At 32.5% G+C, this 18,992-nt stretch overlaps 1 protein-coding gene across 3 annotated transcripts in view; it reads left to right on the forward strand.

The window, feature by feature from the left end:
* Nucleotides 1-18,992, forward strand: part of ZDHHC17 (zDHHC palmitoyltransferase 17) — a 79,041-nt gene that overhangs the window by 33,440 nt on the left and 26,609 nt on the right. For all 3 annotated transcript variants that reach the window (XM_039838896.1, XM_039838895.1, XM_039838897.1), the window contains exons 6-8: nt 2,550-2,614; nt 3,251-3,413; nt 9,635-9,760. In XM_039838896.1, coding sequence (XP_039694830.1) covers nt 2,550-2,614; nt 3,251-3,413; nt 9,635-9,760 — 354 coding nt within the window. The remainder of the gene's footprint in view (nt 1-2,549; nt 2,615-3,250; nt 3,414-9,634; nt 9,761-18,992) is intronic.

Below are 18,992 nucleotides of genomic sequence, written 5' to 3' on the forward strand. Positions count from 1 at the left end.
TCCTTGATTTTCAGCTTTAAATAATATCTTTTGACTTATAACTATTATAGATTATGCACTTATACTTTTTTTAACCTCCTCCCAATTTTGTTAATTGCATCAATTTTGCATTCTTAGGACATATATATTTCTGTTCAGTTGTCATTCTGTTCTTCACAATTGTTTTAGTTACACTGTTAAATATATTTAGTGCTCGCTACCAGTTCTTTTGGATGATTTTCAGGAGAAAAAGGGAAAACTGCTAACTTACGGAACCCTGTTGATTATGGAATTCCCATAAGCTTTTGATTTGGGCTTGTTAATTCTTCCTAATAGAGAATATCCATACGTCTAGGCTGAACTTGGAAAAGAAGTACCAAGTTTTAAATCCTTACCTAAAGAGTGAAAAGGTTGAATTCTATTTTTCTTTTAGTACTCTAGAGATGTGACATAATTTTACATTTTTTATTTTACTTATTGATATTTTTAATACCACTTTTTTCAAAATGATATGAAAAGAGTCACAATTAAGAAGAAAGAAGTAACTTAAACATAAGAATTTACATGTTTGTTTTAATTGGGCATCAGAATTAGTTGAGTTTTCTTGAAACCAGGAAAGTGAAAGAAGTAAAATAAATTATAGTACTTAACTTTCATATAAGAAACAAGGAAGCTTGTCGGGAAGATATTTTTTAAAAACTTATTGGAAAATCAACATGTATAGTATTAGAAATACTGTGTGAGGTTACATATGATGTTCCAAATAACACTTTTTAAGGTAAATCCAGAAATGGATTTATAGTGGATAAGACATAACATTCAAATACAGTATTCATGAGGGACTAAAGTAATGACATCTAAACGTGCGTTACAGGTTGTCTAATGTAGTTCTCAGCTTTTTTTCTGCTTCAGTACACTTGGATAGTTCACATTTGAGATATATTTCCATCAGTAACAGTGGCTCACAGAGAACTGCTGCTTAGAGATATGAAGTGTACCCACTATAATTCTGTCCTCTCTCCACTGACTGATGAATTAAATAACACAGGTTGAATGAGAACTGCTGATTCAGTATAATCCAGGAATAGGTGACGAGGGAGGGAAGAAGTAGAAACTTAATATTTGTTGAATGTCTGTAATGTTCCAGGCTTTGGACTAGGTGCTTTATACACATTTCATTTAATTATCACAGGGGTCTTCCGAAGTCATTATTTGTATTTATATTTTTAGATGATGAAGTTGAGGCTCATAAAGTAATTTCGTCAGGTTTATAGCTATTAAGTGGTGGAGCTAGGAATTTAAAACTTTTCTGTCTTATTCTAAAGCCAGTGCCTTTCCTAAGCCTAGAAGAGTAGATGGATAAACATGTCTTCCTTTAATGAATGGTTTTTGATCATGCACTCTGTTGGGCACTGAGAATATGTGAATTTAATATGATTTCGATCCTCAAAAGAACACCTTTTAATGAAACAGATGCCTCAGGCATATAGGATAATCAGTCCAGAGTGGAATGGGTTAGGAGAGAATTTTAGGGAAGTGAAACCGATAGAGTTCCTGATACATCATAAGGTCTCAAAAGGAGATTTTAAATAACTAGAGAAGAGTTTTGATTGAGTAGGTGGTAGTTTTAATTCTAATTTGCTTAAAAAAAAACTAAGCCAAAAGGGGAAAAAGACAGTACCAAGGAAAGCAAAAAGTTGCGTAGGAGAGGAAAAGTAATCATGGTTTACTGTATGATTTTACTGGGAATTGTAATGTAAATATTAAAAAAAAAAGTTTAGAATCACAGTTACAATAGATCACTTGAGAGGAAAGAATAGGAAAGATGCATGCTTGTGATGGGTCAAGGAGAGGAAAGAGAAGTTCTCATTTTGCATACTGAGAAGTCTCAGAAGACAGGGCCTAAAACTGAAAAATCAAAAAGTAGCAATTCAGGCATCTTTTTAAAGATACGGAGATAAATACCAAAATAACGAACTAAAAATGTAAAAATAGTGGAGAGTAATAAAGAGAATTGATTTATCACATTGCTTTTCGTCATAAACTTTGCAGAATTAGTTAACTCTAAAAATGTACATGTATAGTGACAAAATGCAAAGGAAACACTAAACTTTTTTTGAGCTTATTAAAAAGATTGGTCTTTTATTCTTTGTTTTGAAATGCCTAGGAATTAACAGGGTTTCATCATTCCCTCCTATCATGAATTAGTATAAATACATTTTTCAGAGACTTAAATCATTTAACCTATTCTTTGTGGATGAAAGATCAAGAGTAGGTCAACATTTTTAAATCCAAATCATTTAAAGGTTGATTAATGCATCTTAAAAGGGAACACTGTAAATATATGTTAATTATATACATTTAATATATACGTACAATTAAATATATACACCAATTAAAATATTTAGTGACAATACATAGTTTTATTTTAAAATTAAAAAGTTTCATAAATCACATATGATTGAGTAGTATTATATTGGGTTTTCCTATGATCAAATTAGATTTTTTCAAGTAAGTTTGGTAGAACTTTAAAAATTTTTACTATTTTTGTTTTTGTTTTTAACTATCAGGATGTTGATATGATGGATCAGAATGGAATGACACCTTTAATGTGGGCAGCTTATAGAACACATAGGTATGTAAACATTATTAAAATACTCAGATCATTTTCAACATAAAATGTAAAGTAGGTGATGAGAAAAAAGTTAATGTTATTGCTAATATTTAAAATTTTCATTATGAGTACATTGTATATAACATAAGTTACCTTTTTGGATGTTTGAGTATCTATGCTTACCTTTACCTTGGTAATTGTAGTATCCTTAATCTATTTTCATTCAACACTTTCCAAGAATAGAAAATTATCTCTTTTTTTTAAAGTAACTTTTTTCATGTGATTTGCATGTTACCAAGTTTAATATATTAATTAGTAAGTTGCTTTAAATTATTTTTGGGACAACCTAGATTTAAATTTAAAAACATAATTGTTTAATTATATATATTAATGACATTAAACTCGAGCAAAAAAAAATTTCAAGAGCAAGTATATGCTTTCTCTTAGCATAATATTACTTTGTTGCATATTACATGTTGCATATAATACTTGATATCAAAATGTCTCATTAGCAGTCATAAGCTTGTTGAGTAAAGATTAGAATAGAAGTGTTCCAAGATGGAATATGAATACAGCCACAATCAGTTTAGTATCTATAATGATTTCTATAATTGAAATTAGGGTTGTTGTTGTTGTTGTTTTTTTTTTCCTTTTCAGTGTGGATCCAACTAGATTGCTTTTAACATTCAATGTTTCAGTTAACCTTGGTGACAAGTATCACAAAAACACTGCTTTGCATTGGGCAGTACTAGCAGGGAATACCACAGTTATTAGTCTTCTTCTTGAAGCTGGAGCTAATGTTGATGCCCAGAATATCAAGGTAAATTTAATTACCCTATATTGATTATGCTATGTGAAATATGGTTACTAAGATGTGAATATTTCAATAAAACATAGGTTTTTCCACAGCTTGTAAATGATGGAAGAAACAACTTATTTAATCTCAACCCTTTGCTTCTATGCAAGAATTTGTTTTGAAAGATTCTGGTTTATTTCATCTTTTAGATTTTGGCGACCTTTTCATTAGTGAATTTTTACTTTTGAAAATTATCTGTATTTTTAAAGCTGGAGTAGTTTTCTGGTTGTTAAAGACCATTACAGAGAATCACGTTTGTAGTTAAATCACATTATACATAATAACTTGGTAATTCTTTAGGTCATTTGTTATCTTTTTAAAGGTCAGTACCTTTAAATTTGATAAAACACCTTTATGGTGTTTATAGGAAAACCTCTGTCCTTCAAATGCTGGACTAACCCAGGAAAAGTATACAGAATTATCTGAGAGCAAAGCACAATTAACATTTATACTCTGAGCATTTAGGAATTTGTAGATATTTTATGAATATATGCAAGAATATTCTATTGGTAGTCTTAAAATTTGCATAACCATTCTCATTTTTAATGCCTAAGGATCTACCACACCTTTCAGCAATAGATTCTTCTGTGAAATGACTAAAGTTTTAAATATCATCTTTTAGTAATGTGTATTCATAAATAACTTTGTACTAATGACAAATGTTCTTTAATTTTGACAATGAACCATAGTATTTTCTGAGTCTTGTTTTTTAAATCTCTAAAGAATATGTGCTAATTAAATATGAAATGGTTCAAGACACATAATAATCTGAAATGGCAATCAAAAAGTAGATTATCTCCTGCTGGATCAGGGCATCTGTTATGTTTCAGTGAATAATTCTTTCTCTTTGATTACTATAAAAAGTGAAGGTAAAACTACTAAAATAACTTAAATCAGTTATAAGGAGCCTAATTTAGTTAAGATTATAATTAATATGTAGAAATGAGTCAAAAATATTTAAGAGTAAATATCAAATATCTTATCGGAAACTGTAAGAAATTGAGAAAACTATATAGTTTCTTCATCTTTCTATTTTTTAAATTTCAAATCTTGTTCCTACCCAAAGGAATCAGAATGGCCTTGTCTGCCAATAAGCATACCATATTGCCTGATATATCATGGGCACTCCTAAGTATTTGTTGACTGACTGAATGAAAATTTTTGTAGTCTTGGCTTTACCTCTTAAGTTTTCATGACTCTGGTTGTATATTTCTCTACCACTTCTGGAGAAAAATTTTTGCTTTTCTAGAGGTTTTAAAATAGAAAGTTCTGAAAAGTTTATAACACTGTTATTAGTAAATTAGGGATCTAAGGCCTAAACATAAGGGAGGAGGAGTTTGGTTAACTCTGACCAATATTCCCATAAGAAAATATTAGTGAGATTATCTCATGTTTTGTAACCTGAATTGCTTTAGAGTATTCTTTTTCTTTTTCTGCAGCCAGACAGCCATTCCTAAAGTGATTGCGCTCCAAGAATACATTTCAAGATATTTAGTATTATGTTATTGAAAGATGAGAACCAGTTTCACTGTGGCAAATAATGAGTCTCCACAGACTCTGCCAAGAGCTGTATCAGTATATTAAAGTTACAGTAATACCAAACAATTACGACAGGATGGCTGGAATTTGAAACTAGTAGTGTATATTTTTTGAACATTTAAAAACATCTTTTCTATCCCTATAAAATCTTAGATAACTTCTCTCTTTGATAATGATCTTTCAGTATTTGAGGTATTGTTTGTAAATTTAATGTTTTTTCAAATAATAGTGAACCATTAACCATTGCATAAATTTTTTATTAGACTTAATAAAAGGAATACTCTATAACTCATGGACATGGACAATAGACTATTGGTTACCAGAGGGTAGGGGATGGGGAGAAGGGGAAGGTAGATGGGGTAAAAGTGGTCAAATATGTGGTGACAGATTTCTAACTATGGGCGGTGAACACACAATGGAAAAATATATATATTTCTTACTCTTAAATTGTACACCTGAAACTTACTGGATTTTTTAACCAATGTCATGATAATAAAAATTTTAAAAAAAATAGTCTAATGAATTTTAACAGAAAGGTAAGAGTAGAGATATTTGAAATTACTTAAATGGTTTGAACTGTATATTTTTAATGTTTTGTAGGTTCAGACACATGAATTATTTGGTACCAAGATAGGACATACTGGAATGCAGCTTCTTTAACAAGTATAGTTTATGTGAATACCTATCATACCTGTTGAACTTTTATTTTAATTCCTGGTTGTTGTTTTTCTTTAGTCACTTTCTTTTTATGAATGTTATAATTTTATCTGACACATATAATCATAGTTGTCTATTAATAAAAAATAAGTTATTCTAAATGTAACTTCCTGGTAGCTTGACATTATTTTTAAAGAAAATAAAATCTAAGGAGTTGCTTCACTTGTTCAGAGAACATTTATACTTTCAGAGTAAAAATAATCTTTGTACCCACACTGGTGAAAAAATAGATTTTTGTTTCATTCAGTAATATTCAGTGCTGGTAAGTCACAGTATTTGAGACAGATGAAGTCCCTATTTTCTCAGAACTTGCACTGTATTAAGGAAATAGGCAATAGTAAATTAAACACTACTATGCATGTGCACACACACACATACTCACACACAAATATGGTAGAGTGATAAGAGTTGAGGGGGACACATCATGTGAGAGTGATTAGTGAATGCCATTGAGGAAATGACATTTGCTTTGAAACTTGTCTGATGAGAAGGACTCAGTTGTGCAAAGACGTGTGGGAATAAGCTTGCCATGTTAGAGGTGCTGAAATGACAGCCTGGACTGAGAGCAGGTAGCAAGGGTTGGGAAGTGGGTGAAATCACTGAGAAAGCAAGTGCCGGATCATGCAAGGCCAAGGCAAGGAGCTTTAATTGTTTTCTCAGTCATGAGAGAAAGCTGGAAGGATATATGTAGGCTGGTTATGTAATCTTTAAGTATTTTTAAAAGATTACTTTGGTTGCTGTATGGAGAATGCATTAAAGAGTTAAGAAAATAGAAGAGACAGATGAAGATTGGTTAGGCTATTGCAGTAAGTCAGGCAAGTGATGATTTAGTGTAGTTTATGATTGTAGGAATAGAGATGGAGAGAAATGAATGGTTTTGGAAACGATAGGGTGAAAGCAAACAACACTGATGACTTAGGTTTTTGGTTTGAAAAACAGTCTTGTGATATATATAGAGGTTGTGAAGACTGAAGGAAAAATATTAGCGTGAAGGTGAAAGGAATTGGTTCTGTTTTAGTCATATGTAATTTAAAGTGGTGCCTTTTAGCTATGGGGAATGCCAAGCTAATTAAATAAACAAATTGCTGTAAACTTTGAAAGAGAAAAATCAATTAATTAAAAAAAAAAAAACTGAGATTCTTTAACCAGGAATTTGACAAAGTTGATTTATACCTATATATTTTCCCATTTTTCAGTTTCGTTTTAAGAGAGTCTGGTGCTAAACATGAATTAAAACAAGAAGATATAGCCTATAAATCTGGATATGGCTTTAATAGCTAGTAAAAGTTATATTCTTCAAAGAATATGAAAAATTATACTTTATGTTATAATAGTTATATAACTTTTAGTTGATCCTATTTCTTCTAAAATAGCTATTTCCCAAATAAGGTGAAGCTTAAGTTTCTTAGAAATATTTTTATATTAACTAGATATCTACCTTTGTAAATTAGTTATTTGGGTAAGGAATTAAATTCTTTTAACGTATAAACAAATAATTCTTTTATCAAAATAAGATAAAGTAATTTTGGAGACAACATCAAATGGTAGGTTACTTTAAAATGGCTAGTTTGATTCTCAAAAGGATCAGGAATGGTGGCCATATACCTTAGAGGTTCTTTATCTGGGACCTGCCAGTAGATTTTGGTTAGGAGGTGGGCCTGTGGATTCCTACAATTGTTATAAAAAAGTTATGTTTTAGCATTTTTTCTGGGAAGAGGATCAAGGGCTTTCATCAGATGTGACTCAAAAGAATTTTAAGAACCATGGCCCTAGGTAATAGTTACATAGAATAAATTCGAATCTTAAGTGACAACAGTGGGGGATGTGATTTGGGTTAGTAAAAAATTTTTTAAATGACCTACGGAGTTATCCTTTGTATAGTAGCATCTCATTTGTGAATTTTTTTTAAAAAACAGCATTTTACCCCATTTTACCCCCCTACAAATGTTTTTGATTATAGAGATAAATATTGATGAATTGGGTTTTGGGTGACCTGTGTGATACCTCTGAGTGATACCCAAGCTTTTATAATTTCTTCTTTCTAAAATTGTCAGAGGACATAATTTTTAGCTTGTGCAGAATGTAAAATTACTGAGCTTTGTTAATTAATGTACTAGAAGACACTTATATAGTTTCTTGAATGAGGTAAGAAGCTTTTTTCAGAAAGTTGTTTCCATTACTTTTTAAGCACCTGACCTAGACGGTCTGCAAGGAAAACTTTTTCTTAGTTTTAATAATGAAATTCAACCTCACTTAGGCAAAATATGATCTGCCACCCTCCACCTTCCATAGTGTTTATCTCACTAAAATTCTTGAAGAATTTATTATCAGTTACATAGTCTATAAATACTCCATGATTCTTATTATTGTTGCTGTTGTTATTATCATTTACTATTTTGGCTAACACATGGAGTGATCAAAATACAGACTTGATTCAGAATCCTGATTTTAGTACAGTTCTTTAAATTAATTGCCTGTTTATTTTACCCCCTGAATAAAAGAACTATGCAAAAGTAGTCAGATGACTAGAGGAGTAGTTGAAAGATTGCTTAAAGCTCCCTCCATCTTTTTATCTAGGCAATCCTTAGGTGTCACATGGCCCTCTAGTGGAAGGGATGCTCAGCTGGACCGAGGCAACTGCAGGATATTCTCTGGGAGTTGTTACCCAAGGGATTGCTTTTATTCAGGTAATCTTTATAGTTTGGATTAATTAGTTGGTTCTGACAACTTAGGTGATAGAATCTTTGAATAGGTAGGGAGATATTTTAAAGTAAATATCTCTTGTGGAAGACCCACCTAGATTAGCCCATTCCTTATCAAATACTGTTGATCTTTTTATTAAAGGATTGGTTGGCTTTTTGTTGTTAATTGTTTGTTGTTATAGTTGGTGCTGTTAGTGGTAGTGGTGTTTATTTTGTTATTTGCTTCTTTTTATTTTTCAATTAAAAAAAAATAAACCGTACTTCATACTTGATAAATAATCATCCCTCAAATAAGATGCTCCAAGACTCCTTATTCCTTTATTTCATCCAGTTTTTAAAAATACAATTTCAATATTTTTTCTTTTTTTAAAGTAATTTTGAATATTTGTTCATTCTTGAAATTTTGGCAAACAAAATATTTAATTTCACTTTTCTTTTAAAGAAGTAGGTAAATAGTGGAGATATTAAATAGAATAGATATATAGCTGTCTGACTAACCTAAAGGAGAAATATGATATTGAATTAATAAAGGCAAAAGGAAGCATAGATCTAGAATTAGGGACGACTTATTCTTGTTCCTTCAAAATGTTTTAGTTCTGTTCATTTATATTCTTTGGCATTTTTTTCTTTGATATAAAAGGGAACTGTAAGTTCATAACTTGAATTTCACTCTTTTGGGGTTACTGCTCTTACTCTCTTTGGAAATTTCTGGATGGGCAAATGAATTTAAGATGATCAAGAGTGTCAGTACAATAGTCATAGCAGTAGAAGTTGACTTTTTCTTTTCTCTTCTTTAGACTTTTGTCATCATTGAAATTAAACTGAAGATTTCTGGCAATTTGGTATTATAGCAGGACATTATGTATCAGTAACTATTACTAATGAAACCCTTATATAATATGAAATAACTGATAAACTTCATAATAGCCTTTGATCCAGCAGGTGCTAAAATACCTACTTTTTGATTTACTCTCTAAAATAAGTCAAAATGCAAGCAAAAATAGACTATATAAGTAAATACATTTTCTGATTGTATCTTGAGTGGTGCATAATAATATGTAATTATTTATTCTTTTAGGAATTGATTTTGCCCAGTATAAAAATAATACCAACGAACTTAATAGTGTAGTCAATTTATTTTTATGGACGTTTTTTAAAACTTAGTAACTAAAATATTCTACCTTTAATTTTACTTTTAATGTGAATTTCCTCTACTTATATTATCAGGGTGAATCAGCACTTGATTTGGCAAAGCAGAGAAAAAATGTGTGGATGATCAACCATTTGCAAGAGGCAAGGCAAGCAAAAGGATATGATAATCCATCTTTCCTTAGAAAGCTGAAAGCTGATAAGGTAAATTCATGACTGAAGATTTTCAAATATATACTGTTTTTAAGTAAGATTCATAGGCATACTTTCTTATGAGTATGTACAGCCTTTAATTTTGGCATTGGCTGATTTAATTTTTAAAATATTTACCCAGGATAAAATGAAGGTAGATAGCAAAGTTTCTCTGGTCTCTGCCTATTTGGTTGGTGGCCTGTTTGTGTCATTTAATAATTAAGAAGGGGATCTATGAAGTTGTTTAAATCTTCATAGTCTGCTAACATAAATTTTAGTTCATTGATTCAGCCGGACTTTGTTAAGTAATAGATAATAAAGTTTTTTCCGTTTAAGTGCATTTGTTAGTATGGTAATCAGTTGTGAAAAATCAGTCCTAATACATATCTTTTTTAACTACTCACAACTCTAGCTCTAATTTAAGCTTTCCATTCTTTTGTGATATGTTGTAACTTTTTTTAGAGAGGAAACATTTTCCACTTCTCTGTATATAGAATGCCCATTTTAGATCTTCCTTATACCTTCAATTATAAACTATGTGATTGTTGGCTCAATTGCCTATTTGTAATAATATGATTTCAAAACTAAGACATTTTTCTAAAAGAGGGATCTATATTTCTTAAAAATTTCCTTAAAAAATGGAAAAATGAGTTGACCGAAATTCCTTTACATACCTAAATAATTGTCAATAATCCCAAGTTGAATGGCATTAGCCTCAAATATCATATATATATTTTCCTCAGGTTATTTCAGTGGTAATATTGTTTGTTTAAAGTTAATATTGATCTGTCTGTCACCAAAAACAAAATGACAAGTTTTAGATAAGGAGGAAACACATTTGAGTGCATGATGCCTCATTTATTTGTGGGAGTTCAGACTTCCTTAATGAGCTGAAAAGTTCATCGGTCCATTACTTAGGCATCAGAATGGATTTATAGTTTATAAACTTGCCTTTCTTCACCTCATAGTTGAGAATAAAGAGCAATTTTTACATATTATGTTAATTCTTTTATTTCACATTAGATATGATATAAAATGGCTTATTATGTATTTACTTTGCTGTTGCTTTATCCTCCAGGATTAGAGCAGTTTCGCTCAACAGTGAAAAATGGCTAGTGTCTCATAATAACTAGGCTAGTAATAAAAATTTTTTGTATTACTTTGGAAAGTCCCATAATCTTATGCTTTCATTTTGTTTAGTGTAAATAGTCTAAAGTTTTTAAAAAATATAATGTCAGATGAAAATGATTTTGTAAATTGTAGATGTTCATTGACATATAAAGTTACTGATTGCAGCAATAATGAACTAATATATATCAAGTTTATGTGTTTGGATACAATTTGTTTTCAAAAGAGCTTCATTAAAAAGTTTAGAACAGTTTTAACATTCATATATTTTGATCGGTTCAGAAGTCAAGTATTCCTGTGGGGGTTTTTTTGCTTTTTTTTTTGTTTGTTTGTTTGTTTGTTTTTGGCATTAGTAACTTTAAATATATTACATTTTTTTGAAAGTTAAAACTATAATGGTTAGGGGCTTTATGAAATCAAGTCTTCGTAATTATATAGACTGTTCTCTTTCCATCTCATTAGAAAAATTTAAATCATGAACATGACTTGATTTGCTAGTCTGTGAAGTATGTTCTATATTTAAAACTAAACAGGAAAACAGTGGCATCTAGGACTCAATAGTATTACTAAAAATAAGTCATCCCAGAGGAAAAAATAATTTTTTTTTGAACAGTGCTAGTAGACAATTAGATATGGAGGCAATCTTGATTTTATAAAATTATATTAAAAGCACTTGGATTTTTAAGGTTAGAAGATTTTAGACAGGCAGATTTATGGATAAATAAGTGTTATATGCATAATATGAAGTGAGATGGAAATTTCTAAATTAGTAATTCTCCACTTTTAAAAACCCATGATTCCTTTTGTTAACAGTGGAAATCTCACATAGCTTCCTCTCTAATGTATATTGATTGTGTGAAAATAAATCTGAGAAGTATAACTAAAAAAATTGGACATTATATATGAAACAAATGTAACAAGACTCTGGAAGATGGAGAAAAGAAGGCAGCAGAGTGGCCTGGGAGTTTAAGACCCATAGAATGGCATGGTGTTGAGTTCCATGTGTTTTCTTTTACTTTTTTTTTTTTGCCTTGTATACCCCAGAAGGGGAGCTGACAAAGCCAACAACCCGGAATAACTATTAGTTGCAGAAAAAAAATGCCACAACAAAAGCCTGCTTTCTAGGCCAAGACCACAAATAAAGGTGGCTTAGCAAAATAGAAACTTTTAGAAAATAACTTTCTACTATAACCAAACACTACAGAAAAAACTTGGCCCCACCCAGATTCACACCAGTGAAGGCCTAGACTTCTACCCTTACCAGGCTGTAACGAGGTGCTCTAACTTCTCTCCAGGTGTGGTGTCAGAGAATGCCTAGTTGAGAGTTGGGACTTTCATCTCCACTGGCTGTTAATTAGGTTCCATCCCCTGCTAAGTCAGTGGAAACCACAGTAATGTATCCGTAATGTGGCACCCCTAACCTTCCCAGCCAGGGGGTATCAGTAAAGTTATAGTGGAGAGCTCAGAGTTTGACTTTGCCCAGCCGTAATGAGGAACCCCATCTTCATATGTTTGTGGAAGCTAAGTTAGAATCTTGGACTTCCATCCCACCTGGCAGTAATCAGAAGGTTCCTCACCTTCTTGCCCTGCCAAACTTCATCAGAGGGTTGGATATTAAGGCTTTTCATCTAAAAGAAAAGATTAAAATAAGATCCAGTGCCTCACAACCCCCAAAACGTCCAGGTTTCAAATGAAAATCACTCATTGTACTAAGAACTAAGACGATCTAAAACAATGAAAGGAGAATCAGTAGATACCACCAATATAACAGAGATATTAGAATTATTTGACAAAAGATATTGAGCAGCCATCAAAAAAAAGCTTCATTGATTAATTATGAACATGCTTGGAACAAATGAAAAATAGCGTCTCCCCAAAGAAGTAAAATATAAAAAAGAACTCAGTGGAAATTTTAAGACAAAATTACAATAACAAAAAATTCAGTACATGGGCTCAACAGCAGAATAGAATAGACAGAGGAAAGAATTAATGACTTTGGAGATGGAACAATAAAAATTACCCATTTTGAACAACGAAAGGAAATAAACTGGAAAAAAAAAAAAAACAGTCTCAGGGACCTGTGGTTATAAAAGAATAGCTAACATTAATATGATTGGCATCCCAGAAGAAGAGGAGAAAGAGGTTGAGGCTGAAAAAATACTCACATATACAATGGCTAAAAAAAATCCCCAAATTTGGCAAAAGAGAAAACTACAGATTAAGTAAGAAGCAGAATCCTAAAAAGAATAAACTCAAAGAACTCCTCAACAAACTCATCATAGTCAAACTTCTGGAAAAAATAAAAATACTGAAATTTTACCAATAGAGGTAAAATTCTACAATGGATTAATCATCAGAAACCAAAGAGCCTGGAAGGAACTGACACATTTTCCAGGTGTTGAATGGAAAGAACTGTCAACTCAGAATTCTATGCTCAGTGAAAAAGGAGAAATGAAAACACACTCAGACAAAGGGAAACTGAGAGAATTTGTCCCTAGCAGACCTATTCCAAAAGAATGGCTAAAAGAAGTTCTTTAAACAGAAAGGAAATGACAAAAAAAAAAAAAATTGGAACCTAAAATCATGGTAAGCAAAATTATGAGTAAATGTGGTAGACATTCCTTTATCTTATGTAGTCCAAATTTTGCTTGACAGTCGAAGCAAAAATTATAATACTGTCCAATGTGGCTCTAAATGTATGTATTTGAGAATATATTTGAGACAGTTTATAATATAAACAGGGAAGGGTAGAGAGACATAAAGGGAGGTAAGTTTTACACACTTCACTTGAACTAGTAAAATGAAGATACCAGTACACTGTTATAAGTTATGTTTATATAATATAATATTTAGAGTAACCATTTAAAAAGCTGTACAAAGAGAACTCAAAAACGCTGTGGATAAATGAAAATAGAACTCTAAAAAGCTTTCTAGTAACCCACAAAGAAGGCAGGAGAAAGAAAACAAACAAAAACATGGAGAACAAACAAAAAAAAATGAAATTATAGACTTAATCTCTAACATCAATAATTACATTAAATATGAATGGTCTAAATATACTGATATACCAAGACAGTTATTGGCAGTGGGAATTATCAAGTATGACTCTACTATATGCTATCTATAAGAAACTCACTTTACATATAAGGATATTTTAAAGTTGCTTATATAGGCAAGTAACAGAATGGAAACAATATATGCTTCCTTGATACCAAAACCAAATACAGACAGGACAAAAAAGAAAACTATAGACCAATATCACTCATGAATATAGACTCCAAAATTCTAAACAAAATACTAACAAATAGCAATATGTAAGAGGAATTATGCACAATGAACAAATGGGGTTTGCTCCAGGGATGTAAGGCTCATTTAATATTAAAAAATTATTCAGTGTAAGCTACCATATTAACAGATTTTTTAAAAAAAATCTCATGATTATGTCAAAAAACATTTGATAAAGATTAATATACATTCTTGATAAAACAGAAAAGTAGGAATAGAGGAGAATTTCTTGAACTTCATAAAAAGCATGTATAAAACCTTCAACTAATATACATAATGGTGAAAGACTGAATGCTTTTCTGCTGAGATTAAGTATAAGTCAAGGATATCCCTCTTACTGCTCCTATTCAATGTAGTGCTAGAAGTTCTAGCTACTGAAATGAAAGTAAAAGGAATATAGATCAGAAAGGAAAAAATAATAAAATTTTCCCTATTTTTGGTTGACACAATTGTCTATATAGGAGTCCCAAGGAATCTGTAAAATAAACTCCTAGAACTATTAATTGAATTCAGCACGATCATATAAGATAAATATATAAAAATGTTTTATTTCCATATACTTGGCAATAAAATGTGGACACCAAAATGGAAGAATAAGGTACTTAGCAGAATAAAGTAGTTAAAATTACTTTTAAAAAATTTAAAGGATTTCTGGAGAAACATGGTAGAGTGAGAGATGTCCCAGATCTCTCCCCTTGAAACAATAAGCTGAACATATAAAACTCAACAAAAACATCCAAATTGCACACCAGCACATCTGAGCATGAGATCTGCGCATAAGAACTACCACAGGTCAGAACCCCAAGTGTTGGGTGGTGGACTAAGAGAAATAAAGAAGCTACCTCTTGCAGCCACTTGAGCTCCCGTAGGAGGAGGGGAAGAGGAGATGGTGCGGCGAGTACCCTGAACAACCCCGCCTGAGGGAGTTGTGAGTTCCACGCAGCCGGCGGCAGGGCCCAGTCATCAGGGCAGAAGACAGAGAAGTGGTACAGCAGAAAAACAGTTGATTTTTACTGGCCATGGTTACGAAACTGAGGATGAACCGCAGCCCCCAACTACCAACCCAGAGTGCCCCTCCCACCATACCCTCCGAGACCAAACACCGTGGAGCCCCAGGGAATCTGAGCAAACACTACCGAAACTGTTGCTAATTCTTACAGGGACTGAAACTGAGGGTAGCGAGCGTGATTAAATATCTATAAAAAAATAAAATGGCAGTATTAAGGCTTTATATAAAGTAGGGATCCAAGAGGCTTAGACACCACCTACTGGAAACCAAAGGAAAAGCGCCTTCTTTGTAGCAGGCTAAAGAAAGATCTTTATATAATAAATCTTTCTGGAAAAAAGCAGAATACATTTCCATTAATGCCCAGGTGAAGAACTAGTCCATTAAACAACATGAACAACCAAGGTGACAAGGCATCTCAGACATAGAAATATGCAACTTAAATGACAGAGATTTCAGGATAGTACTTCTGAAAAAACTCAGGGAGTTCTGAAACGAGTTATGTCAACAATTTCAGGAATTGAAAAACAACTAGATGAGCAGAGCAAGGAGATTGAAACCCTCAGAAAGAACAGAATGGATCTTCTGGAGATAAAAAAAAACACACTGCTAGAGTTGAAAAATGAAATAGCAAGCTTGGGAAGGAGTCAAGCAAATGGAGGAAAGGATCAGTGATATCGAAGACAGAAATCTAGAAATAAATCGGAAGAAGAGAGAAACCAAAGAATGAAAAATAATGAAAGAGAAATTCAAGAACTAGCTGATACCATCAGGAGAGGAAACAAGAATAATGAGCAGTATCGGAGGCAAGGAAAAGGAGCAGGGACTAGAAAGCATTTTCAGACAAATAGTGGATGAGAACTTCCCAAATCTAAGGAATGAGCTGGACCTTAGAATTCAAGAAGTCAACAGAACACCCAATTATCTCAACCCAAAAAGGCCTTCATCAAGTCACATTGTATTAAATTTATCAAAAATCAAAGACAGAATTCTCAGGGCAGCCAGGGATAAGAAAATGATAACTTATAAAGGAAAACCCATTAGATTATCATCGGACTTCTCAGCGCATACCTTACCAGCCAGAAAGGAATAGAATCAGATATTTAAACTATTAAGTGAAAGAAACTACCAGCCTAGAATAATGTATCCAGCTAAGTTCTCCTACATGGCCTGCACTACGAGAAATACTGAAAGGGGTCAGCTCACCTAAAACAAAATGACAAAAAAAAAAATAATAATAATAATACTTAGGAGTAAAGTGCTAAGAACAGGGCAGTATAAGCTTAAACAATAAGAAGAGAATTGCTATAGCAAGACAATAATGAACGTTCAGCATACATAGGGACAAATTGAGATAACAATGACTGAAAAGAGGAGGATTCAAAGATCCAAATTCGCAATAGGGAATGGAGATAAGGCACGCACAGAAGAAAATGGGCGACTGTATGTATGTATAACTACCCTTTATGTATTCGTGATGGTAACTACACATCAAAGATTCAGAACTGAAGTATATAACATAAAACAAGAAGAACCAGAGGGAAAACCCACAAAAGCCAACCAAAATAAAACAGAAACACAAGGACAAGGAAACAATGGAAACACTGAGCTACCAGAAAGGAAAAGATAAAATGGCTATAAGAAGACCTCATATTTCAATAATCACCCTAAATGTTAATGGACTGAACTCACCAATAAAAAGGCACAGAGATGCAGAATGAATCAAAAAACAAACCCAACCATATGCTTCCTCTAGGAGACACATCTCAGCTCCAAAGACAAATATAGACTCGGTGAATGGGTAGAAAATGATATTTCAAGCAAATGGCATTCAGAGAAAAGTGGGAGTAGCGGTACTAATATCAGACAAAATAGACTGCAAAATCAAAAAAATAAAGAAAGATACTGAGAGACACTTCATAATGATAAAGGGAATCATGCACCAAGAAGACATAACACTTATTAATATCTATGCTCCCAATGAGGGAGCCCCAAAATATATAAAGCAATTTATAACAGAACTAACAAGAGAAACAGACCAAAACACTGTCATGGTAGGGGACCTAAATACCCCACTGTCAGGTGTGGACGGATTATCCAGAAAATCAATAAGGAAACAACATCCTTAAATGACACATTAGACCAACTGGACATAATTGACATTTACAGAGCCTTCCATCCCCAAACAGCTGCTTATACATTCTTCTCTAGTGCACATGGAACATTCTCAACAATCGACCACATCCTGGGACACAGAGATAGCCTCAACAAATACGAGGGTCGAAATCATGCCAACCATATTCACTGATCATAATGCTTTGAAACTAGAGATCAACTGCAAAAAGAAATCAGGAAGAACCACAAATACACATGGAGATTAAACAACATGCTACTGAAGAATAACTGGGTCAGGGAAGAAATAAAAAGAGAGATCAAGAAATACATAGAAATGAATGATAATGATAGTACGACATATCAAAACTTTTGGGACACGGCAAAAGCGGTCATAAGAGGAAAGTTCATATCATTACAGGCCTACCTTCAAAAACAAGAACAGGCCCAAATAACCTAATGCTTCGTCTTCAAAAACTAGAAAAAGAAGAACAAATGAGGCCTAAAGTTAGCAGAAGGAAAGAAATCATCAAAATTAGAGCAGAAATAAATGAAATTGAAAACAAACAAACAACAATAGAAAAAAAAATACAACAAAGCTGCTTCTTTGAAAGGGTTAGCAAAATCAACAAGCCCTTGGTTAGACTCACTAAAGAAAAAAGAGAAAGGACATAAACAAAATCAGGGATGAAAGGGGAAATTGCGACAGACACTGGCAGAAATACAAAGTATCATACAAGAATACTATGAAAAAGTATATAACACCAAATTTTAATAGCCTAGGAGAAATGGACCAATACTTAGAAAACTACCACCTTTCTAGACTGAAACAAGAACTGGAAAATCTAAATAGACCGATCAGCAAAATGGAAATTGAAACAGTCATCAACAACCTACCAAAAAGTAAAAGTCCAGGACCAGACGGCTTCACCAGTGAATTCTACCAAACATTGAAAGAAGATTTAATACCTATTCTCCTCAAACTCTTCCAAAAAATCAAAAAGGAGGCAATACTTCCCAACTCATTTTATGAGGCCAGTATTACTCTGATACCAAAACCTGGTAAAGATAACACAAAAAAAGAAAACTACAGACCAACATCTCTCATGAACACAGCTGCAAAAATCCTAAATAAGATACTAGCAAACTGAATACAGCAACATATTAAAAAGATTATACACCACGATCAAGTGGGCTTTATCTCCGAGGCACAGGGATGGTTCAACATACACAAATCGATTAATGTGGTATACCACATAAACAGATTAAAAAATAAGAATCTTAGGATCATATCAATAGATGCAGAAAAAGCCTTCGACAAGATACAGCACCCATTTATAATCAAAACACTTAACAGAATCGGTATAGAAGGAAAATGCTTTAATATAATAAAAGCCCTACATGACAAGCCCTCAGCCAACATTATACTTAATGGTGAAAAACTGAAAACCTTCCCTCTAAGATTGGGAACAAGGCAAGGCTGTTCACTATCACCACTGTTATTCAGTATAACATTGGAGGTCCTAGCGAGTGCAATGAAGCAAGAGAAAGATGTAAAAGGCATCCAAATAGGAAACGAAGACGTCAAACTGTCACTATTTGCAGGTGACATGATTTTATATATAGAAAACCCTAAAGAGTCCACGAGAACACTACTAGAAACAATAAGCAAATACAGTAAAGTCTCTGGCTACAAAAATCAACATTTGAAAA

The sequence above is a fragment of the Pteropus medius genome, unplaced genomic scaffold (genome assembly GCF_902729225.1).
Source record: "Pteropus medius unplaced genomic scaffold, Ma_sr-lr_union100, whole genome shotgun sequence".
NCBI classification, from domain to species: domain Eukaryota; kingdom Metazoa; phylum Chordata; class Mammalia; order Chiroptera; family Pteropodidae; genus Pteropus; species Pteropus medius.